Source organism: Jaculus jaculus, chromosome X (assembly GCF_020740685.1).
Source record: "Jaculus jaculus isolate mJacJac1 chromosome X, mJacJac1.mat.Y.cur, whole genome shotgun sequence".
In the NCBI taxonomy this organism is placed as follows: domain Eukaryota; kingdom Metazoa; phylum Chordata; class Mammalia; order Rodentia; family Dipodidae; genus Jaculus; species Jaculus jaculus.
In genome coordinates this window covers 104,867,507-104,892,029 of record NC_059125.1, presented here as the reverse complement: position 1 = coordinate 104,892,029, position 24,523 = coordinate 104,867,507, and the positions used below count along the sequence as shown (strand labels likewise).

Below are 24,523 nucleotides of genomic sequence, written 5' to 3'. Positions count from 1 at the left end.
ATAGCACCAAGGATTTGTGCTGGCCATGATCTCATCCTTCAATTACTTTCTGCAGCTCTGGCAAATACACCAAAGGCTGTCCTTGCTTTGACACCATTGCTACAGATGACTTGATCTCTGCATATTGGCACACCTTAAATTCTCAAGCCATCCCTTGCTGTCAGAAATTCATTTTCAAGGTCCATTTTAGTGTTGGCAAACATGCTTTTAAAAAATCCCTCCTACATGGCCACAGATCACTTGTGTGGACAGTATTCCATTATTCTTTTGCCCCGCTTCAATCTTTAGGTCCAGAATGGAAAAACATCTTGTAGACATACAACAAGAAATTCTGTTAACTAATACCAATTTTATCTTTCATTATGATACAAATGGTGGAATCATTAACATCATATAAACACCTACAAAGCTACTTTTTTTACCTTGAAGGAGCTGATCAAGAATTTTTTTCTCCCAAAGACACCACCTTGATTCCCCTTTTGACCAATTTCTGTGATGCCAGTGACTTGTGCTTGTTTCACTCACATCCTGTTCAGTGCACTCATCAATAGAAGCCATGTTTCAGCTTTATGCTAATGACTACAACCTGATACTTACTTAATAGATAATTCACGGACCCAAGTGTCACAAAATGTTAGCATATCATACTTCAACAAAAAAAACACCTATGTTATGAACACCACATGGCTTAAATGATATGTATTGTTACTTTTATGCAAATGGAACTGACTGTGTATGGAACAATGGGGAGCAGAATAAGAGAGGAAACAAAGGACTGTTTCTTTCTACCACGTGGTATAATCAGTCACACAACATCATGGCAATTTGGACTGACTCTTTCAAAAATTTTGATTTACCAAAAAACTATACAGAAGTCAATCTATCTATACTCCTATTTCCAAAATGGACAATGTACCATTTGGAATGGATTGCTATCATATCTTCTCTGTCATGTGAGAGAAAGTGACTATTTTTATATTCTACACAGTACTATTGCTACAATTTACCAATTTACTTTGCCTTAACTCTGTGAATTCAAATACATGTGAGGGGCAAGCATAGCATAGGGGTGCTTTCTGTCATCCCACAGAAAGTCAATCAATCATGATCCTCTGACAAAAAGCAATCTCTGAGGATGTAGATGGAATAGCCAATGCTTGAGAAGCGACTCCCTGAGAAAGTAAGTGACAATGAATGAATAAATTATCCCCTTTGCAATGCCCGACCACTGATACTTTACTTTTATCCCCTCCTCCTGGGAAGATAGAGCGAAGCCTGGCTTTCTTATTCTTCTCTTCTGGGGCCATGGGAAGTGGTTTGGAGCTGTGGTTGAGTGCTGAAGAATCTCGGTTGTTACTGTTCATCCTCAGAGGGGGAGCTGGAGGTTTTTCTTCGTTATCTAAGCCGTCAGACATTTTCAGTTATAACTGACTTCACAACTCCTAAAGAAAAAGAAAAGTGGCAAAAAGAAGTTAAGGAAGGACAGGTCTAAAGCAAGTTCAGTAAATATGGGATTGTGTCATCTTAGGAATAACAGCATTGGTTTCATTTTTTCCAGTTTCAGGTAGGTTTCTCTTTTGGAGAGAAAGGATTTGCCTCCCTAAATATTAACAGTGCAACTTCCAAAATAAGCAGAAGCAAAATGAAGATGGTAATTAATAACTCATATATATGCAAACACATAAATGAAAGTGATTTTCCCACATTAAAACATTCTGCCACCAACACACAATTTCTGAATAAACAATTGATAGTCGTCTTTAAAAATTCTATGTTAATGAGCATAATGGTCAAGTGGCACAAACTCATCAGAATTAGGAATTGATAAAGTTTGGATGTTGATATTTAAGGTCTAGCACTCGGAGTTTTAGTGGTCTTAACAGTGGAACACTCTTGATTAAGTATTTTACAGACCTGGCAGCTTCAGCAGAGTTGGGGTACACAACAATGCCCCATCTTCCCAAAAATCTTATAAATGATAAAAGTGGGTCAAATGTCATCGTGATGACAGGAGTCATGTTAGAGGTCTGAAATGACATCATGACCTTACTCTATGTCCTACTTTATGTCCTAGAACAGGGAAGAACCAGGGGAGTTAGCAGAGCTGTGGGTTCTACAATCCAGAATGGGTTTTAGGAATTTGTTTAATCTTAATTTCATTATTACTTAGTAATTTGTGTCAAAGTTGGAGTGCATTCAAAGTTCATCCAATTTGCATGAGGAAATGAACTGTAAAAAGTGTGGACTCTCTAAGGACATGTTTGCCTTCTAGTGTCTTCCTCTGACACTTATCAGCATAAATCATGTGGTAAAGGTAACTTCTGAATTTATCCACAGTTTAAATAAAAGCAAAATCAAATTCAGTTACAATAAAATATTGGTAAATCTCAAGTATTACCTGGCACTAACTTAGGAATACTCTCTAAATGCAACTTACCATACTACTTTATAAAAGTGACATTTACTAGACATAACAATAATTACAAGAGTTTCCCCATGATTGCTGGTATAAGAAATAATAAAGGCCAGGCGTGGTGGTGCATGCCTTTAATCCCAGCACTCAGGAGGCAGAGGTAGGAGGATTGCCATGAGTTGTAGGCCACCCTGAGACTACATAGTTAATTCCAGGTCAGCCTGGGCTAGAGTGAAATCCCATCTCCAAAAAACCAATAATAAAAAGAAGAATAAGAATAATAAAGCATAACTTATTTAGCCCTTCAGTGATTGCAATACTATGATTGATAACATTATCATTTTTAATATTTATTTATTTGAGACGAGAGAGAGAGAGAACCAATGGGCACACCAGACCCTGCTGCTGCTACAAACACAAAATGCACAAGCAACCTGTGATCTGGTTTTACATGGGTACTAGGGAATCAAACCCAGGCCATCAGGCTTTGTAAGTAATTACCTTTAACAACTGAGCCATCTCCCCAACCCTACCCAATGCTCTTCTTCGTCTTACTATTATTATTATTATTATTATTATTATTATTATTATTATTATTATTATGGTTTTTCTAGGTAGGGCTAGAGTGAAAGCTCTAGCTCATACTGACCTGGAATTTACTATATAGTCTCAGAATGGCCTTGAATTCATGGCGTTCCTCCTAGCTCTGCCTCCCGAGTGCTGGGATTAAAGGCATGTTCCCCCACGCCCAGCTCTATTGTTTTTAATAAGAAGTTCTGAGTTAGTCCATATTATGTGAAGAATTTAATTTTGCTATGTTTTGTGAAATCATGCTGTTTACAGGAATATGGATATAATTGCAAAACGTCATATTAAGTAAAATAAGCCAGACTTTGAAAGACAATTATCATATGTTTTCTCTCATATAAAAAATATAGATTAAAAAAAAGACAAAAAGTACAAGGGAGACTTTGTGGTAAGGAAGGGGACCAGAAAGATTGGTAATACAATAAGAGAGTATAATAAAAGGAATGAATATGACCAAAGTATATTATATACCCTTGTCAACATATCATAATGAAGACCAGTAAATTTTTACTGTTAATGTATGGTAATGAAATTTAAAGACATGTTTTGCTAAATTCTAAGTTCAATCAAATATATATAGTGTATAATTAAGAATAGGCTAGTATTAATTAATGTCTTCTGCCAGTTGGCTGCCAACTCACAATGATTGGCTTGATCTTTTGCACAGATCTGTTTTCTTTTGCATCATGAAGCCTTATATTGCCTTAATGAACTAAGACAAATTCTGTATATTGTTAGTACTCATGATAGTAAAAGTTGTCATCACCATCAACAACATGATAAACCTCAGAATTTCCCACATAGGTGAAACTGCAGTGTGAGGTATAATATAATAACTCTGACATCAAGGTTGAAGTATATGCCCAGATACTAATGGTGCTTATAAACATTTTAACAAAATTATAAAACCAGTGTTAATGATTCTACACTTAGTTTGCATTTTGATTTTTAGTCCTAAACTCACTCTTTCTCTAGAAGAAAAATTGTTTAAGACTGACTTCATCAGTGGCATTTTCAAAATTTTATTTTTATTTATTTATTTGAAATAGGCAGAGAGGGAGAATGGGTGAGTCAGGGCCTCCAGCTACTTTTAAAGAACTCCTGACACATGTGCCACCTGGTACAACTGGCTTACATGGGTCCTGGAGAATTGAACCTGGGTCCTTTGGCTTTGAAAGCAAGCACCTTAACTGCTAAGCTATCCCTCCAACCCCAGTGGTATTTTCTTAATCAGCTCATGGTTTTAGTTTAGCCACTGGGCAGAACTGACTGTTGTGGGCTCAAAAAAGAATGTTCAAAAATGAAGTGATTATTGCCTGAATCTCAGATATACGACATCTAGCCTTGTAAAAATGAAATGTGAAATTTAATTAAAAGGATATGCACATTTAAAGAGAAATACCTAGATGATAGACTTCTAAAAAACATGTTCCATGGGGTAGATGATAGACTTCTAAAAAAAAAAAAAAGTGTCCCATAGGGATAGAGAAGAACAATTTTCCAGATGATATATATTACTTAACTTGAAATGACAGAAGTCAGAGAAATAAGCATGACCTCTTTAAAACAAAGCTGATCTTCTATTACAAAGCAGGAGCCTGGGACAGCAAGGTTCTAGGGCAACTACATAATTTAAAACACTGTGCTCCTTTGTTCTTGATAAACAGGCGTGGCTTAGAACACAGTAGCCTTTTTTGTTACTAATTACACTCTCTAACCAGAGAAGCAGGTAGATGCCCTGTTTCTTTTCAGGCTGCCTGATTACCCTGATGCTATCTGACCAGCTATGCTTTTGGTTGAGAGGGAAAGACTACTTGGCATATAAAACTAAATCTAAACTCTTCGACATTGCACTAGAAATCTACAACTCGAATTTCAACAGCATACTATTGCTGTGGTCAGTATCACAATCTGCAAAGAGCAGGAGCTTATATGCAGACTTTCTACTCTCACCCAATTGGAATTGTTTTGGTTTCATTCACCTCATCAGGGAGTCATCAGAACGGCTGTAATAAACCTTTTATAGAGATAGGAACAAAACTGAAGAACAAATGGCCAGCTCCACACTGGGGATATAAAGCACAGCCCAGATATTCTCTATTTACCTAGACAAGGAAGATTGTGTTTTGCTAGAATTATCTTACACTACTTCAGTGATCTTTTATGCCACATATCATCATCTTCTAGTGCTCCAGATAATTCTGATTTGATGTCGAAAGAATAGTGCAGCAGGTTTTTTGTTATGCTTAACCCATCTTCAAAAGATGTGCTTCAAAGCACACATTTGGGCCTATGGAGAAAGGACAGGCATTTGTAAAGAAGTCTTGGTGTTAGCATATTTTTTCCCAAGTAAGAAGTGGCACAGTACTCTTCCACAAATGTAAATTTAAAAAAAAAAAAAAAGGAATTCTGGGGATGGAGAGATGGCTTAGTGGCTAAGCGCTTGCCTGTGAAGCCTAAGGATCCTGGTTTGAGGCTCGATTCCCCAGAACCCACGTTAGGCAGATGCACAAGGGGGCGCACGCATCTGTAGTTCATTTGCAGTGGCTGGAGGCCCTGATGTGCCCATTCTCTCTCTCTCTCTATCTGCCTCTTTCTCTCTCTGTCTGTTGCTCTCAAATAAATAAATAAAAATAAATAATTTTTTTTTAAAAGGGAATTCCATGGTGTTGTGTTTGTAACAAATACTGAAGTAAGGTCCTCTTCTGTGACAGCTTTCTACAAATGACACTATTAATGGATTGTTACTTCAGTCTACCTATGAGGTCATTATTTCCAAGATCTTAAAAGAGATTACTTTATTTGGGATGGCTGCAGGCTCTGTTTCAAGAACTGTACAAAAGCACCATTATTCTCTAGAAGCCCAATCAAAAAAAAAAAAAAAAACACTATTTATCCTTAAAGTTTAACTGTTGTTGTTCACTTCTGAAATAGAAAGGAAACTTGTGAGTGGCACTTCTGATCTAGCCACAGGCCATTTCTTTCATTTTCAGAAACTGGCCCTCGACGATATGAAGAAATATCTAATACTAGTGGACAACCACCAACTATTTATATCTGTTTACAAGGCAATTTCATAGACAGATACTTTTTTTCCAGAAAAAAAATCAAGTGACTTTTGTACAATGTGTGTGTGAGCTTTATTTACTTGGGAATATAAATATATATAAATAGTTGTATTTATTTGCAAGCAGAGAGAGATAGACACAGACAGACAGAATGGACACACCAGGGCCTCCAGCTGCTGCAAACAAACTCCAGATGCATGCGCCCCCTTGTGTATCTTTTATGTGGGTCCTGGGGAATTGAACCAGGGTTGTTAGGCTTTGCAGATAAGCACCTTAACCACTGAGATACCTCTTCCCAGATTCTATATATATTTGACACACTCTAAGATCTTAATGCGGTTTGCCTCTGCTCTGAAATTACAAGGGAAATCAGATCGTATAAGAAATATGACTCTTGTTTCATTATCACCAGAGATCTTACACAACCTTTTAAAAAAGTATTACAATATATTATCCTTCTGGTTTTCATGTCTTTTCCTCTCTCAGCCTCACACATAAGTGTGAGAGCGTAAGTTTACACAGGCAAATATGTGAATATAGATACACAGAGACCTTCTCTGACTTGCCTTTTGATCTGTATCAAAACATTCACTACAAGGCATTTTACAGGAAAACAGCTATGAAGATGCATGATAATTTGAAAATACTGGAATTGAGCAACTTATTTCATTGTCTCAAAATGCATTCCTCTATTGTGTAGTACCAAGCTGAACACTCAGGAAATGGTCATTGGTTAAAAAAGAAACCCACCAATTTACTTGAATCCAGAGCCAAGGTAAAAGATATGTAATTAACTATATTATAGCTAATGTGACCACAATTCATATTAGGGCAGATGTGTTGAAGTGGATGCAAGAAATCATGTCAATTATGCCCATTTGTCACAGGTATTCTACCCAGGTATATGAAGGGTGAGAATCCAGAAAATCTGGTCCTACAACTTGCAAGGCCATTTATTAAGTCATAAGCAAATGAAATAAATATTTTAATCAGATAATACCATGAGGGACACATATAGAAATACACATACCTGTGTTATTCTACATGCTTTTAAAAGATGACTATTCAATTTGCATATTTTTCTCAAGGAAAACCAATGAACAATAGAAAACTATTATAACATACTGGTGAGCACATTAACATGGTTTAATATCTTCTATACATAAAGCTAAAGGGTTTAACACAGGACTGAGATACAGAATAGGGGAAATGTCCAGGAGGAACATGTTTCTATCTATGTTTCTGACATAGACAGATAGGATCATGGCATATGATTAATAGATATTACATAGAAGATTAGATAGATAGACAGATAGATAGACTCATGACATGATTTATAGATAATAGAATATAGGTAGATGATAGATAGAGAGAGAGAGATAATGGAAGATAGCTAGAAGATGGATGGAAGATAGATAAATAGATAGAATAGCGATAGAAACTATGACCTTATGGAGGTGACAGCACTAAAATACAAATTGACTTAAGGAAATAGGAAAGAAGATGGATTTTAGGATTTTAGAGTATAGCAAACTAGTTACAGAACTCTATTAAGACTTGAATGTTTCTCAAATTTCTAGAATCTAGGAGTTTAGAATCTGGGTGTTTCTTGGTAGGTGAATCTTCATAACGATAATTAGCACTATAGATCAAGAATTAAACTTTTAATGGCATCCTGTATACTTCAAGATATTAAGTAAGTATAAACAAAGTCCGCTAGTATCTCCCTAGAGAACAATATCAGTATCAGACAAGTTCTTTGTATATTTGCATGGGGTTACTGTCTTTACTAGAGGAATGATGTTTATACTGAATTGTACTTTGATGGTGGGAAAAGAAGTTTGAGATTTACACTTGATTTTTTTTTCTGGGCTCCTCTGTCTCCTAAAGCACATATTTCCAAGATGATTAGCTGGGCTTTCAGCCATAGACTTCACTGGATACAAACTATGCCATGCTAATTAGCCTTGGTCAACACCAAACCCACATTATCTTGTATGCATTAATAGCAAATGAACTTACCAAGTTCTGAAAGTTATGACTGATAATGTAATACAACATAGTAGATGTTTTATAAATCACCTCCCCCACAAACAAAAAAAGGGAAGGGGAAATAATCTAATTATGTAGCTTTCCATTAATGGGTTAGTATCTTGTAATTTGAAAGAACCATTATATATTGCTTTGCTTATGTGCAGCAGCTATTTCAGACAGTAATTCCCATAATATGGTATAATGCTAACAAGAACATTTTGCAGAAAAGGGAATGAACCAAGTCTGAGTCTCCCAGAAGTCCCCCAACCACAGTGTCATGCCCAGACTTGCTGGACAAGTAAAACTCCAACCACTAACTATAGTGAGCTAAATGGGCCCATTTTACTATTTATCATTTTATCTCAAGTTTCACAGTTAATATATATGTTATTCTTCCCCCTAGATCATAAGCTCCTTGAAGCTATAGCCCCTTAATCATAACTGTATTTTAATTCCATATTAGCTACGAGAGAGTGCGTTGCTCAAAAGAGTCATTGCATGTAAAGCAATTTAATGGAGTACTATATATTATGTATATTTGTTTCAGCTATGAGTAAGTTTTTTCATAAATTTACATAAGCCTAAATCCCTTATAGGTCTCAGCCAACAGGGCATGTTTGGAAATATCAACACTTATTCAGTGCAAAGGAGCTGGGCATCATTTAGAAGTCAGCTACCTTCTGAATAGAAACACTAACTTTTAAAACAAATAACTTTGTGGTACCTAAAAAGCTTCCATGTCTTACTCTTATTTCAATTTCACATCAACACAATGAAGAAAGACACATCATCACCATGCCCAACATGAGGAATTTACAAAGTAATGGGATTATGTGACTTGCCCAGGGTCACAAAATAAGGTAATATCTTATGCTTCTAAACTTTTGCCAATTCTCTCTCAACTATATAACAGCAATACAAAGTGTAGACAAATAAACACATGAATGTACACACTTTTCATATATACATTTCTAACCTCTTAAAATATTCATGCAACAAGTATAACCTTTTCATTTCAACCCACACCAGGCTGGTACTTACTGAATTCAATTGCTTTTCCCATCCAAAGACCCAAGGTTATGTGGTTTACTGATACAACTCCAAAAGGTTTTGTTGGCTGGTTGAACCAATTCTTAGATGGCCTTGTTTTGGAGCTCGACTCTCTGGGACACTCATCAAGAGAACTCTGCTATCAGAGACAGGGGTGTGCTGTTTCAGAGAGCCTCGCCAGGGAGATACCATTACAGTGTGTAATGGAGGGAAGCCATTTGTAAGATCATTTGATCAGGAGAAGCTGAGCTACTTGTTAGACAGGAGATTTGCAGAAGCAGCCAAACAAGCAAGGGAGGCACTAGCTCTTTTTACAGCCGCCTAGTTTCAATCTTAGATTATGCAAGAGATAGCTCACTGCTGACATACATACAGGCACACTCACACAGAATACATTCATGTTCTCTCTCATTCACACACACAAAAGAGGACAGTTGTCCAAAGCCCTGTTCTCTGCTAACATTCTTATGAGTGACTGCCACTGTTTTCAGCAGAGATGTGACATTAATTGAGTCAGCATATTATAGACACAGATTTCAATGTCAGACTACAAATAAGGAAATCGATAGGTATATCCCTAGCATCCGGACCTCAAATACTGCAGATCTCATGGAGGACAAATGGTTCTTTTCAAATGACTTCTTAAGCCTCTAAGTGTATGCAGCACCATACTTTATTATTATTTATTGTGTATGCTGTATGAGCTAATACCAAAAACATGCTCATGATTGTATGATGTATAGTTATATTTGTACATCAATACATTAGTATGGGTTTCAGCTTTTCATTTCCAGTATTGACACATTTAAGAGAAAATAAGATTCTTAAAGCACAAAGGTGGAGATATTTTAAAGTATGAAATGATAAAAATAATTATGATAAAACATACTCAAAGGAATAACAAAACATTCCTACATGTCACATAGAAAATGTAATATCCTTGGAAACATTCAAATGGAGCAAATTAGATGCAAACTAATATCCCAAGGGAACAGGGTATGTCTTAGGTCTCTGGAGTTCTAGCTGTTTTCTGTGACTATGCATGGATGATAATTATCTACCACAGTAAGCTATCCACAGCTTCTAAAATGTAAACTAAAAATGTCAATTTCTGAATTTTTCTAGAGCTTTCTGCACACCATCTAGATGCCTGGCTGCTGCTTCTCAACCCATGACTTATGGCTCATCATCTAGCTCATTGGTCTATTTCCAGTTTCTTTATGCCTGGATTGGCTCTCTACAAACAGGATGTCTAGAAAAGACTGAAGAAAAGTGCTATGTAAGGGTGACTGCAGCCTTGTATTATTTCTAAATCAATAATATAGATCAACTTATCAAAGTTCACATTTCACCAAGAAAGTGACTTAATGTCAGAACTAGAATTAAAGAATTTGAGTTAGCAGGAAGTGAAGTAACTTTCTCTCATGCTTTTGATCTTAAATCAATGTTTACTTGCTCACATATATAAGAGATGAGCCTGTTCTTCAGCATTTCATGTGGGAGACATGGTTAGTGATAAGGGAAATATTATCTATACAATAAAAGGCTTCCTTCAAGTACTAGAGGAAGAATGGGAAGTGACAAGACTTTTTAAAATCTATCGCATACCCCAAATATTCAAGGATTAACTCTGTATATGAAAAATGTGTGCTCATCACACCTTTACCTATTAAGTTTCCAATTTATGACCCCTTCAAAGACAAACATATCACTTTAAAGAAAACTGGTCAAGGCAGACATGGTAACCCAGTCTGGAATCCCAAAACTTGGGAGGTGAAGGTAAGAGGACCAACAGTTTAAGGCCAGATTCAGCTCCATAGAGTTTGAAGCCTGAGATACATGAAACTCTGTGTCAAAAAGCACTGCCCCCCTCAAAACAAAGAAAATTGGCAATAGATGCTGAAAAAAATATCATAAACTATTCCAAAATAATTCTCTAGAAACCAAAAGATTAATCTAAGAGATGATCTCACCATTGACTATACTGGTATGGTGTTTATCTGATACAAGTTCTTTATTTGTAAGTTGTTGGATCCACCAAACACCTTGGTCCCCTTGATTTCCATCACTCTACTATCTGGTTATAGGTGCCACTGTCCACTTATGAAAGGCATGGCTTGTGAGTGGTTCATGCTACAAAAGATCCTTACCCTAGCACATAATAAGGTTGGCTTCCTCAGAGCCAACGTATGAAGAGAAGCCTGCTGGATGACTTTCTGTGGTCCTAGGAAGCCTCAATCTGAGGGAACAGAGCCCAGACGTCACCTTAAAAGATGGAACATATCTCGAGAGGAAAATTGCAGATGGAGCAGAAGCACAGTGGGTACAAAGAGCTAGAGTCAGCAGGCCTAAGGAGGAATCAGTCAGTAGTGTCCAAATTAGTCCCATGAAACCTGGACTGTGGCTAGAATACATCCTGAAAAATGTGTTGGGTGTAAAAAGAACAGGGAACCTGGGTGCATATAATAAATAAATACAACTTTATGAAATGATGTTCACCTCACAATGTTTTACCTCCTTTGAAATTAAGCCTGACAGTTTCTCCATATCACAGCACTCAAAATCATGTCAACCAATCACTGATGAGCATATGGCTATGGGTAGAGTACCTTAATGGATGTCCTATTCTCTGAGGCACAGCTTGAAAATATGGGCCTAGAAGTTATACATTGGCATATAGAAAACTATATCTTTTTACAGGAAAACATCAGCCAATGCTTTATTCTTGCTGATTTGGGGGTGACTCTGATTACAAAAAATGTTGTAACCAAAACAGAGATATGCTACCCCTTGAGGAGTTAAATAATATGGTTTTATTATTAAGGCCCTTAAACAACTCATTTGTATATGTACTTGTTTACTCAAAAAACAAATCTTTACAGGTGCTATATCCAAGGGTCAGCCCTGACTTAGGGTGGTAGACTCAAGCAGTGGTTGCACTTGTGTTTAGATGTATTCCAAATGTACAGACAAAAATATACAAACAATGCTACCAAGAAAATAATGGCATATATATGATAAATATTTTTAAAATATTAGATATTGTTTAAAAAAACACAGCCTGGTTTTATATCTACTTGCCAGTTGCATTCCTATGTCATAGGTATGATATGTCACAGGTATGTATAGGTACCATACAAAGAGATGAATCATGACTAGTGTCTCTCTTCAGGAGAGGTGAATACAGGAGTACAAGATAATGCAACCCAGATAGGTACAAGCAGCTTTGGAAGGAAAGACAGAGAAGAAAGGGTCACTAATGTTCCCTGAGGAATCAGAAGAGAGAATACTTTCATAGAGTATGATGGATGTATAAAAGTTCCAGAACTTTAAAAGTACAGCATACTGGGTTTTTATAAAATATTATTATTCAAAAGCCTCATCTAACATTATGAGTATGCTGGAGTATGTTTTTCTACCTTGGGCACTGGTTTATGCTGATTTAGATGATGCTGGTACTGCATAATTCTGAGCAGTAAAATAGCATGATTAGATTTGAATGTTAGAGTTTATATTCCAGTGACCATGCAGCAGAGACTAAAGTTGAAGACAGGGTTTTTAAATTTTTTTTGTTCATTTTCATTTATTTATTTGAGAGTGACAGAGAGAGAGAGAGAATGGGTGCGCCAGGGCTGCCAGCCACTGTAAACGAACTCCAGATGCGTGCACCCACTTGTGCATCTGGCTAACATGGGTCCTGGGGAATAGAGCCTCAAACTGGGGTCCTTAGGCTTCACAGGCAAGCGCTTAACCGCTAAGCCATCTCTCCAGCCTAAAACAGGGATTTTATTACCAGGCAGTTAAAAGAGAAAAAAAAATTGAAGTGTGATGTGAAGAAAATGAATCAAGGGGAAAAAAAAGCAATATAGAAAGGGGAAGATAAGAGAACAAAGATTTCAAGAATGATATCTATTTTAGACATTAGCCAAAGATGGTAGGGATATTTGATCTGATGGGATGTAAATATTAGATATTTTTTTCAATAGCAGCCTAGTCCTATAGTCCATGCCACCAAGATCCCCATTCCCTAAGTGCAATCTCAGTAGAATTGTATTTTTTAAAAATATTTTTGGGTTTTTTGTGAGGTAGGGTCTCACTCTAGCCCAGGCTGACCTGGAATTCACTATGTAGTCTCAGGGTGGCCTTGAACTCACGGTGATCCTCCTGCCTCTGCCTCCCAAATACTGGGATTAAAGGTGTGTGTCATCACGCCTGGCTCTTAATATATTTAATTTATTTTAGAAAGGGTTGGAGAACAGGTTTAGTGCAAGGCCTAGTTTTGATTCCCCAGTATTCATGTAAGGCAGATGCATAAGATGGCACATGAGTCTGGAGTTTGTTTGCAGTGGCGCCCATTCTCTCTGCCTCTCTCTCTCTCTCTCTCAAATATTAAAAAAAAATGACAGATGGAGAGTATGGGTGTGCTGGGGCCTCTTGCCACAACAAATGAACTCCAGATGCATGCACCACATTGCACATTTGGCTTTATGTGGGTACTGGGGAATCGAACCTGGCTGTAGAAATGTATTTCTATCCCAAGAAGCATAGAAGAGTGGAGAGATGTAGAAGACCTAGTGATTTTTGTAGCCTTCAATTTGCATTGTGGATTCCAAGCAGAACTGTATTTAAGTTTCCATATTTGTGAACTGAAGCTAACCAACTATGATAATGATGGAAAACAAGCAATTAATTTGATGTGCTGATAACAGATGTAAATATTCTGGAAGCCCTTTGTATTAGTAATCATTGGACTACAGGCAATAATTGTACAGTTAAGATAATAATTGTTCTGCTAATTTTGGCTAAAAGGACATCACCTATAATGAATTTTATAGAAAGTTTTCTAAACTTTTACATGGGTTCTACGAAGAAACACACTAATTCTAGACAAACGAGACATCTGCAAATAGGCCTGAAGTATACAAACTTGTATAAGTCAATATGCAAAAACCAGAGGCTGAAAACAGTGACAATCTTGGGAATCTCAGAATTGGAAGTAGGAATATCTAGGGGGAAGCAAGACAAACATTTATGCATCTTGCCCACAAGAAGTATAAGCTACATTGCAAGTAAGAAAAAGTAAAAGAAAACTACAATTCACACATAGTAGTTCAATGTATCTTTAGCTACATCTATTCTCAGTAGAAATCACAAGATTAAGACAATAACCATGATGACAACATGGTTGTGACACATTCCCTTAACACTGTGGAATTATTCCAAGGAGAGCTGGAAATATGGGCTGAAGATTTTAACTTGGAGACCATTAGTATGGGAATAAGTACAACCACCCGAAAAGTATATAGAATAAGAAAAGAGAAGCCCTCTTGGGCACACCAACATTGAGGAGCTAGTGATCACAGAAAAAAAAAAAAAAGAAAGAAAGGTCAAAGATGTGAACTGTATAATGTCATGGAAATCAATAGAAGGCTTCAAGATGAATGCACTGATACGACAGGAATATTATAGACAGGTGGAAAATAATTGTTTTGTCCTCCTATCAATTCTGCCAAGTTTATTTAGCTGAATGTACTAATATCTTCATGACAGCAAAATGACCTGGTGCTGCCACAGATCTGTAGATATGTTGTGAGCATTCTCATAGTCTGGACATTTATTATTACTGGAGCAGCATGAATGGAACCACACGGTAGGCTGCAAGAAAGATTTTCCTCATGCTTGAGAATGCTACCATTGTGACTATTACTCCGCCCCATTCATAACAGTACTGTAATGTTTTCATATGGACTACACTCTTAGAGCATGCTGGCATTGTCCAAGATGCACAGTAGGTTTCAGGTGGTAAATAAAATGCAGCTACATTTAGATTGTTTTCTACTCATAGGAAAGGTTGTCTTTGTTTAAAAAGCTATCATTTTGTAGCTGTAGCCTCAGATGGCTTTTTCCAAGGGAAAATGCAATATTCAATTTGGACTGGTGCCTGCTTAGCTTACAGTGCAAGGAGTGAGTTTTATGAACTTGGGTATGTTGTTTGGACCCTTTGAAGGTACTTTTCTATACACAGAGGAGGACCACCTCACCAAACGGTGGTGTGGATGCAATAAGCCGCATCTGGGAACTGCTGTGAAATAATCTAATATGTCCTACTGCCATGGATTTCACAAGTTATAAATAAAATTATCATTATTCATCGTGATCTTCTCATGTTCCTGGTGGCACTGTGCTCAAAGTTACTAATATGCAAGTGCACATAACTTTCATAACCCCATGAAGTTTTATTATGATTTCTCTTTAAACAAAAAGAGGAAATTCACAATCACTGTCATTAGGTCACTTGTTCAAGGTCACAGACAGTACATTTAAGAAGAAGACTATAATCTTATGTTTTTGTGATGCAAAATCCCATGTTCTTTCATTTTATGGTAGAGGGGATCATATTTAGGTCCTCAAGTATGCTAGGCATGCACCATACCACTGACTGAGCTATGTCTCTTGTTGCCATGTTCTTATTTATCCACCTTCAGTTATATACAAAGAGACATATGATATGGTGTATTCTTTATTATTCAACATCTTGACTTGGTGAAGAATGCTTTCACAGAGTCATAGTAAGTGAACTGTGCCTCCACTGTGGTATACGGGACAAAAGCTTGGAAATGAACATATCCTCTATCCACAAAGCAGATATTCAACATTACAGTGAGTAGCAAATGGGTGCCATGGTTACAGAGCTTAATGCTGGCCCTATCAGCATTAGGATTCCTTCCTACATCCTCTCTCTATACCAGCAAATAAAGGTGTCATCATGGAGAGCTTAACAGATTTACAGAGCGAAGTCTGTAGAGATGGCATCTACATGAACAAAAAATATTGCTGAAGTGGCAAGATAAACATGCCCATATGATACAGGAATTGAAAGAAACTTATTTTTCACTTATATAATTTAGTAGGCATGAACACTGACACCTGTCTTCTAGCTAAACAAAATTCAGTGATTTTTAAGAAAAACAGGAACATCCTGTGAAAATCAGACATTGGCTGCAAAACCTTGGGCTCTATTACCTTTTCTATGTTACCTTAGAGTCCTGTCTCTTTGAAGATGTCTTTGAAAAGCTGTGGTAAATATAGTAATAGAATCTATCACTCATTAAACACTTACATAGGCTAGACATTATGCTGCCAGCTTTCTCAAATTAATTCTTTTCATCCTCATAAGTCCATGAGATAGTTGTCAATCTCATTTTATAAGTAAGAACAGTGACTCTTAGAAAGAAAGTAGAATATTCATACAAGGTTGCATAGCTAGGGTATGACTAAACAGGTATTCAAATGCTGGTCTAACTGACTCCTTAGTGAGTGGTCCTAATACCTGTATCATAATGGAACAATTATTAATGTTTTCAAAAGTATAATATATCAATGCATGAGAGGGACTTTAATCCAATTTTAATAAATGTTTCTCATTCAATTCAAGTGAATACAAGCAAGTACAATTTTTTCCTTCCTAATACTTCAGCAAATCCTATAAACTGTATAAATTACCTTTGGTGAGTTTTGGGTATCAGCTAGAAATTATCAAACATAAAACTGCCAGGCTGGCAAGTTTCAAGTATCAGCAAGAAAGGTGAAAATGTAAAATTCCAAGGGTGTTTCTCAAAAGCTGTCTCCAAAAAGAGGTAGTGGCTAAGTCTTAATTAGCTACAATACTCTCAGTAAGGTCTGTAGTTCACTTCTCTTAGTTTTAGGTCCAAAAACAAAGACCTCTGTTATATTATCTTCTGGAAACAAGGCACAGCCAACACAAAGTTTATTTGGCAAGTGGCTTCTCTAAATCCTTACTGTGGTTCCCAATGACTTGTGGGCCTTCAAGTCCTTTGGAGCCTGGAGACCACTGAATGACATGATAAAGATGTCTGTAATTCCAAGCTACAAGACTAATGTTTCATGACTTCATCTTTCCCACACAAATGAAAATTACTCATGAGAAGAGTATGTGTCTTTTACATATTTTAATCTCCCTCTGTGCTTGACACCATGTGGGGTCCATAGAAGATCCTCAACCTGACCTGGTAATGCCACTGGAACTGTAGGATTAGGAAGAGAGATATTGAATCTGTACTGACAATATGGCTCTGCCCACATATCCTCTTTAGTGTCTTAATTGGGTTGCACAACTAGCTGCTTTAGGCCTAACCTTCTGCCAGCAGGAATCCAAAGTAATATGATGTAGTTTGTGCTGTCAAATTCATTCTCAATCTAATGATATAAGTCAGAGAGTCGAATAACATCCCTGATTGGATGTTCTTCCCTATGGCAAGCAGGGCCATATCAAGGGGTACTTTAGATATATTTTGTATTTACTTTTGATCCAGGAAGACTCTAGCAGAGCCATGCACTGGAGACTGCCACAGGGTGATGTCCCATTTCTCAATCTCCTATGATATGCAGCTTTCACACTGAGGTCCTGAGTTATCTACCTGGGTTTGTGTTTTGTGCTGTCTTGCAGGGAAGTCTATAATCTGTCTGGAGTACAGGAACTTCCTTCAGCTTTTCTTTACCTATGCCTACAAAGAAATCTCTGGTGACTTGTTAGTAACAGCTGCCAAAATTTCAGAGGGCTCTACAATATGTGCATGCACACTCACAGTTGCAAATTTTCAGCTAGCTAACTCATTAACCATTTATTTCCCTTTCTTGAATGTCATGTTCCAGGTATAACAGAGTACTAAGAAGACCTAAATAGATTGGAGATGCCAAAGGAAAGGAATTTTTTTTAAATTTAGTTATTTGAAAGTGACAGAGAGAAAGAGAGAGAGAGAGAGAGAGAGAGAGAGAGAGAGAGAGAGAGAGAGAGAGAGAGAGAGAGAGAGAGAATGGGTGCATCAGGGCCTCCATCCACTGCAAACGAACTCCAGACACATGCATCCCCTTGGGCATCTGGCTAATGTGGGTCCTGGGGAATCAATCCTCGAACTGGGGACCTTAGGCTTCACAGGCAAGCACTTAACCAGTAAGCCATCTTTCCAGCCCAGAAAGGACTTTTCATGTGTGCAACTAACATATCATAAATATGAAACCAGAGACTGTAATTACTGTATGACAAAGCAAGAAGAGTACAGAAGGAAACAGATTATTACCCTCTCCCAAGGAGCAAAATGAGGAGACAAGTTAAACCATAAACTTTCAGAGAATCATTACATCATCTAAAACCCACCACTGTTTCACAGGATTGGTTAATGTTCCCTTAGAGCATGAATGTGAATGTGAACCAAAAAAGCTTGTTTCTGTGTGTAATTGTAAGTCTGTGTGAATGTGGCAGGGGAAGGGCGATGGCTTCAATGCTGTGTATGTGAATGCAAGCGCGTGTTATTCTTTTTACTTTTATTTTATTTATTCATGACAAAGTGGGGGAGGGAGAGACAGAGAGAAAGAGAATGACATTCCAGGGCATCCAACCACTGTAAATGAAGTCCAGATGCATCCACCACCTTGTGCCTCTGGCTTATGTGGGTCCTGGGGAATCGAACCTGAGTCCTTTGGCTTTGGAGGCAAGCTCCTTAATTGTTAAGCCCTCTCTCCAGCCCAAGAGTATGTTATTCTGAGTATAATAGTATAAGAAAGTGTTTAACAGTTCAACAAAATATAAAAGGGCAAGTGGGTAAGATGGTACTTATGCTGTAACCATATATACATGTGAACTATATGGAACTTTAGGGACAACTATGTGCATGCTTGTATATAATTCAGTTGTTTATTTGACTGTAAAGAGGGAATGGTAAAAATATCAGTGCAAGCATTCTGGAGCATGTGAAATTGAATGTCTGCAACTGTGAATGTGAGAAAGAGTTTTAGTGTGGGCAGGTGAAAAGTCAGGGTGTGTGTAAATACAGTGTGTATGATTATCTAGGCATTTTCAAGGGGAAGGGTGGTTAGATTATTTATATGAATGTAAGTGAGTGTAAAAACGTGAAAGTAAGTGCATGAGAATGCAATAAAGAGAATAAAGGAGTGGGTTGAGAGCATGGCGGTATACATCATGAAAGTGTAAACATGAGTATGAGTGTGCAGTAGTGTGACAGTCTGAATATGTCTGTAAACAGCATTGTATATGAGGGTAAGGAAATAAGGATGGCAAATGATAGTGGGTCCTGAAGATAAATGTGGCTGTACATGAGTACACTTATGAATATATGTATCTATATGCATGCAATAGTACAATGGAAGAGGCTAGGAAACTCACAAGGAAGAGTTGTCCCTCTCAAATCCACAGTGTATCTCAAGTAACAGGCAAATTGCTGAGCCCCTCCCAACATGTTTAGCAGCAATAACAACTGCTAACAAGCAAGCACCACTTGTAGAAACATAAATACTGCTTTTTAGAGCAAACATCCATCATGTAGTATTACTGAAGGAACAACTAAAGTGCCTAGCACAGAGCTGGCAACAATTGATACTCAATAAATAAAAGTTATTATTGTAGCTGTCACAGGACACCCAGGAGAGATCCCAGGGCTTGCTTCTTATTTTCGTCAGTTCTAGTTACCTTCTGTCCAAGTCTATAGTGGATCCCCAAACAGACCATCTCTAGAATGTTGACTGCATTGGTATCGGCAAGGCTGTAATTTCATACCTCCCATTCCACGGCCGAAACTCTGGCACTTCCCTTTCATGAGAAGGCATCACAGAAACACCTGCTGCTGCAATGCAGTTGGACATTGTCCTGTAGGCCCAGGTATGCTCAATGTGAAAATGAATGGACTGTGCATTCCTTGTTATATTTTTTTGTTTGGCTGTTTGGTTGTTTTGACTTGGGCAGCAAGAAACATGCCTAAGCAGCTGACAGGGAGATAGATAGAAAACCAGATAGGGACTGAGGAAAGCAAGCTATAAAATAGGTATATGGACTGCACAGTAAAGGAGAGGTCAACACAGAAAGACATCGTTTGCCTGAGAGACAGAGATGAGTGAATGGCAGGCAGAGAAGCTTAAACACAATATGGAGGAAGACAGAAAGAAAAAGAGAAAGAGACAAAAAGATAGAGAGAGAGGGGGAGAGAGCGAGAAAGAGAGGGATACTGAATTTGCAAAGTTTCTGGGGAATTGTCAGGCAATTGTGAGTGAGTAAAATGATGCCATGTGTAACCTCTGCTCTAGAACAGCTTATAGTCTAGCTTACCTGTCCATAGGAATTCTGCATAAGCCCTTCAGGAAGTTTGTTAAGTAAAAGAAAAATGGCTTTATTGCATGTGGCACTCATATGGGAGAGCTGGGGGTGGAAGTATGCTCTTACCACCTGCTTAGGTGGGAAGGTAGATAGAAGGTTTCTGGAGGTTTAAGTCAAGCCTACTAGACCCAAAAGCAGGGAAGAGTGGGCTAGAAATACATTTGAATATGAAGGGAAAATTAAGATTATGGGGCAGCAGAACTGATTGGCGGATTTTTGACATGTGGCTGAAATGTCACTCAGACATCAGGAAAGGAGGAGAAAAAGAAATGACAGCTTGATGGGAAGCATTTTCTCTGTTACACTGAAGCGCATAGATGATGCTTGACATTTGCAAAGACTTGGCAATGATTGTTATGTTGTTTCTCCTTTTCACCTCAAAATGTAGGTCAAGACTGTTATTCTCATATTAGATAGAGAGAAGCCAAAAGACCAAGGACAGCTCTACAAGTAGAACTTCCCAGAAAGTAAGGGTCATGTCCTGTAGCCTAACTAGTGAGGTCTAGACAGGGTCTTAAATATTGAGAACCCTGCTGCTGAGGAAGGATTTACTTACATTGTGTGATCCTTCACTTCCTGCTCAGAAATCCATTACTCACCTGGCACTACCACTGCTGCAAGACCTCAGTACAGATGAGCACTGCCCATGAGAAGGGGCCAGCCAGGCTGGCTTTAGTGCTGATGTTCTCAGTGCTGGGCTCACCAGCTGCCACAAGATGCAAGGACTCAGCTGCTCTCTCCTGGAGGAAACCTGCTGAAAGAAAGCAGCATTGTTGGAGAGGCAGAACCTTTTCCTCCACCAGCTGTTACTCCCTCAACCAAGCCCCCACATCTCCCCCACCTTTCACACACACACACACACACACACACACACACACACACACTATGGTGGATTTTTCAGAAAATACTTTTAGAAGGGTAGAGAATCAGAAAAGCAAAAAAAATTTTTTTTTAAATGTGTTGTCCAGTAAGACTTGAACTTGGAGTCCAGAATTACAGTTTAAGAACTGCTACTCATCAGCTCGCCAGTCTGGGCCTACCAAAACTTGCTCTTCTGTTCACTTTGGACAACTATTGGGAGGGCTAAATCCAACAAGATGTGAAATATTTATATAACTTTCAAAATTATGGGTCAATTTTAATTTGCATAATAATCAGAGGTGATAAAGTCTAGTGTACAATAAGGAGACTGCCAGTATAACTGAGCTCTGAGAACAGCTGAGCTTCCTGGTGATGCTGGTACTTTGTTTTTTCATCTGTTAACTCCAGGTTTCCACCTGCATTTCAATTTTTCATGTTACCAGCCACTTTCATTTTGAGTGTGTGTGTGTGTGTGTGTGTGTGTGTGTGTGTGTGTTGTGAGTGTGGGGAGATTTTGTCTTCCTAGAGAAGAACATTCTGAGTCCTCTATCATCTTATAGCTTCTACCTAAATGGAACATTCCTCTACTGCCCTCCTCTATCTACCAATAGGATGTCTTACACAGTCTTTGCCAGAGGGTATATATTCCCAGGTGAATACATACTGTGTTTTGTTGTTTGGGCAACAACTTGCCCTATTCCCTATCCCCATAGAGGTTTCCACATTTAAACATGAAATTTTGAAACAGGATTCTCTTGTCCTCTCTTTCCCCTTCACTTTCCGTGTATGTGGGGGGGGGGTAGTTGGAGATGGAACTCAGAACAATAGTCCATGCCTAGGCAAGCACTCCACCAGAGTACATCCTCTGCCAGTGACAGGGTCTCTTTAATCCCTCCATTTTCTTCCTTTTCTCAGAATCACTTGATTGTGCCTCTCCAGAGAGAAGCCAAACTTCCTTTGGTAGGGTTTGAAATTGTACAACCCCTATTCCATTTTTCCCTCCACACCCTTGACCTATGTTTACCCTGAAAGGAAAGCCAAAACTATATACCAGTCCCCAACAGAGACTATCACCCATTTTAATAGAGGGTGCCAAAATGCACAGTCTCAACTAAAAGAGATGGAAGGCTATCTAAAGTAAAAAGCCAAAAAAAGTCCCATAATCTCTAATTCTCATGAAGCAAAAGATCATGCCATACCCTGGGTTTGTCTCTTGCTCTGGGAGAGATTCCAGAGTACTTCTCTCCCCCAGAGTCCCTGGCATTCCCTGTGCACTTCCCACATGCACACTCCAAGCAGCTTTTCCAAATCCCTCCCACTGCACCACTGAGTGGTGTACCGCCCCCTCCCTCTCTGCATGAGCTCACCCTGCAAGGCAGTGAGGTTGTGCGGGGGGGGGGGGGGGGAGGAGTAAGGTTTGCCAAAATTCTGGAGAGGGGCAAGGATAGAGGAGGGCATAGGAGTGGCCCATTTCTGTGGCTGAGGGCTCACTGGGGAAGCAGCATCCACTCATAGTGGTAAGGAAGAGCACTAGAGGGAGTAGGAAAAAGGTTGATACACCAGCCGGTACTAACCAAGAATCTCTAGGCTTCTGAGCAACTGTTCCTTGGGCCTACCTCCTCCTCCCTCTTATTTGGAACACCATGCAGTAACTACATGACAGCTTGCCTTGAGCCCACCAGTTGCACATCTTGAGCCAGTGCAGAATCAACTGGCAGGACACAGTGCTCCACCAGATAGCGCCACTAATCTTGCCCACTGGGGGTGTGCTGTGTATATGTATACTTGAGCACTTGCACATTGTGGTGGTTTGATGTAGAATTAAATGTCACCCCAAAACTCATGTGTTTGGAATGCTCTGTCCCCAGCTGGTGGCAATTTGGGAAGTAGAACCTTGTTGGAGGAGGTGTGTTGTTGAGGATTGGACAGGTACCCCTTGCCAGCGCTCGGCTCACTCTCTGCCTGGTATTTCCCACCTGCTATAGCAGGATTGTGATATCCAGTCCCTGCTCTACCGTCTCTTCCATTAAGACTGTAAGCCAAAATCAACCCTTTCCTCCCAACAGCATCATGAAGGTAAATATAATATACATGGTGGGTCATATGTATCTGTGATGCTCCCTACACCATGTTTATAAGTACATGTGTGTGTTCTGTATCATATCTATACCATGTTGTATGTATAGTACATCTTCATTGTGTTAGGTGTGTGGGTAATATGGAACTTATAACGTGTTGTGTGTGTGTATCATGTTAGTAAGCTATTGTACATGTGCAATATTTCTGTAGTATGCTGCATGTGTGTTGCACCTCTACCACATTACATGAATGCGTATGTACCATGTGTCTAATTTGTACTATGTCATATGTTTCCACCATGTTGTGTGTCTGTACTCTGTGGTGATTATTGCGTAATTATATCATATTGTGTACCTATCCTGCCTTGTTTCCCACCTCCTGGTCAGCCTCCTGACGGAGTATTGGGGTAGGTACCAGTGCACTTATCATGTACCTACCTAATATCCCCTCTTGCCTTGCTGCATTTCAGCTTCTTTTTTAAATACTTTATTTTATTTATTTGACAGAGAAAGGGAGAGAGAGAATGGGCGCGCCAGGGCATCCAGCTACTGAAAATGAGCTCCAGATACTTGCGCCCCCTTGTGCATCTGGCTAACGTAGTACTGGGGAATCGATCCTGGGTCCTTTGGCTTTGCAGGCAAAATGCCTTAATCGCTAAGCCATTCCTTCAGCCTCATTTCAACTTCTTGTCAGAATCTCTGCCTAAGGACAAGGGCCACAACCTTAGGAATAAAAGGAAAGGAAAGCTTTCGCAACTCTGCCCTAGACTACAGATCGCTCTATAGCAAGTGTATTTTTCAGCACTGAAGATTTCTGGGAAAAGCCCTTGGAACTTTATTCCATTCTCAGCAAAGGAACGAACACTGGGGGTGATGGTCCCTCTCGCTAATCCCATTCATGCTGCAGAAGAACTTGGAAGAAGCAGTGACTTTCTGAGTTTCTCCTTTAGGCTGGATGGAAGGAACGGAGCCCCTTTTTTGTGGGAAGTAACAACTGCATAAGGGCACTGGCACCCAGTCTGGGCCATGGGATAGCTAGCAATGGAGAGCTCAGCAAAGATGTCTCCATTGATGTCACTAGAGGGCGCTATTGTGCTGAATGTTAGGGATCATGTCTGTTTAGGGTGCAGAATTTCAAAGAGTGCATGGGGAAATATATCAAGGAAAAGAGTAGTCACCTCAAGCCCTTCCTGTTTTGAGACTGAATCATGAAACAAGGAGCAGCAGTGAATATCTGCTTGCCTAC

At 38.8% G+C, this 24,523-nt stretch overlaps 1 protein-coding gene across 9 annotated transcripts in view; it reads right to left on the bottom strand.

Moving 5' to 3' along the window:
• Window positions 1-24,523, bottom strand: part of Pak3 (p21 (RAC1) activated kinase 3) — a 268,737-nt gene that overhangs the window by 93,148 nt on the left and 151,066 nt on the right. For 5 of the 9 annotated variants that reach the window (XM_045140432.1, XM_004659125.2, XM_045140430.1 and 2 more), the window contains 2 exons: window positions 20,938-21,089; window positions 1,241-1,442 (listed from right to left, as the gene is read on the bottom strand). In XM_045140432.1, the coding sequence (XP_044996367.1) occupies window positions 1,241-1,415 (175 nt within the window). In that variant the 5' untranslated portion in view covers window positions 1,416-1,442; window positions 20,938-21,089. Of the gene's footprint in view, window positions 1-1,240; window positions 1,443-5,106; window positions 5,230-20,937; window positions 21,093-24,523 lie in introns of those variants that run through there. The other 4 variants (XM_045140431.1, XM_045140434.1, XM_045140433.1 and 1 more) reach the window with 2 other exon arrangements.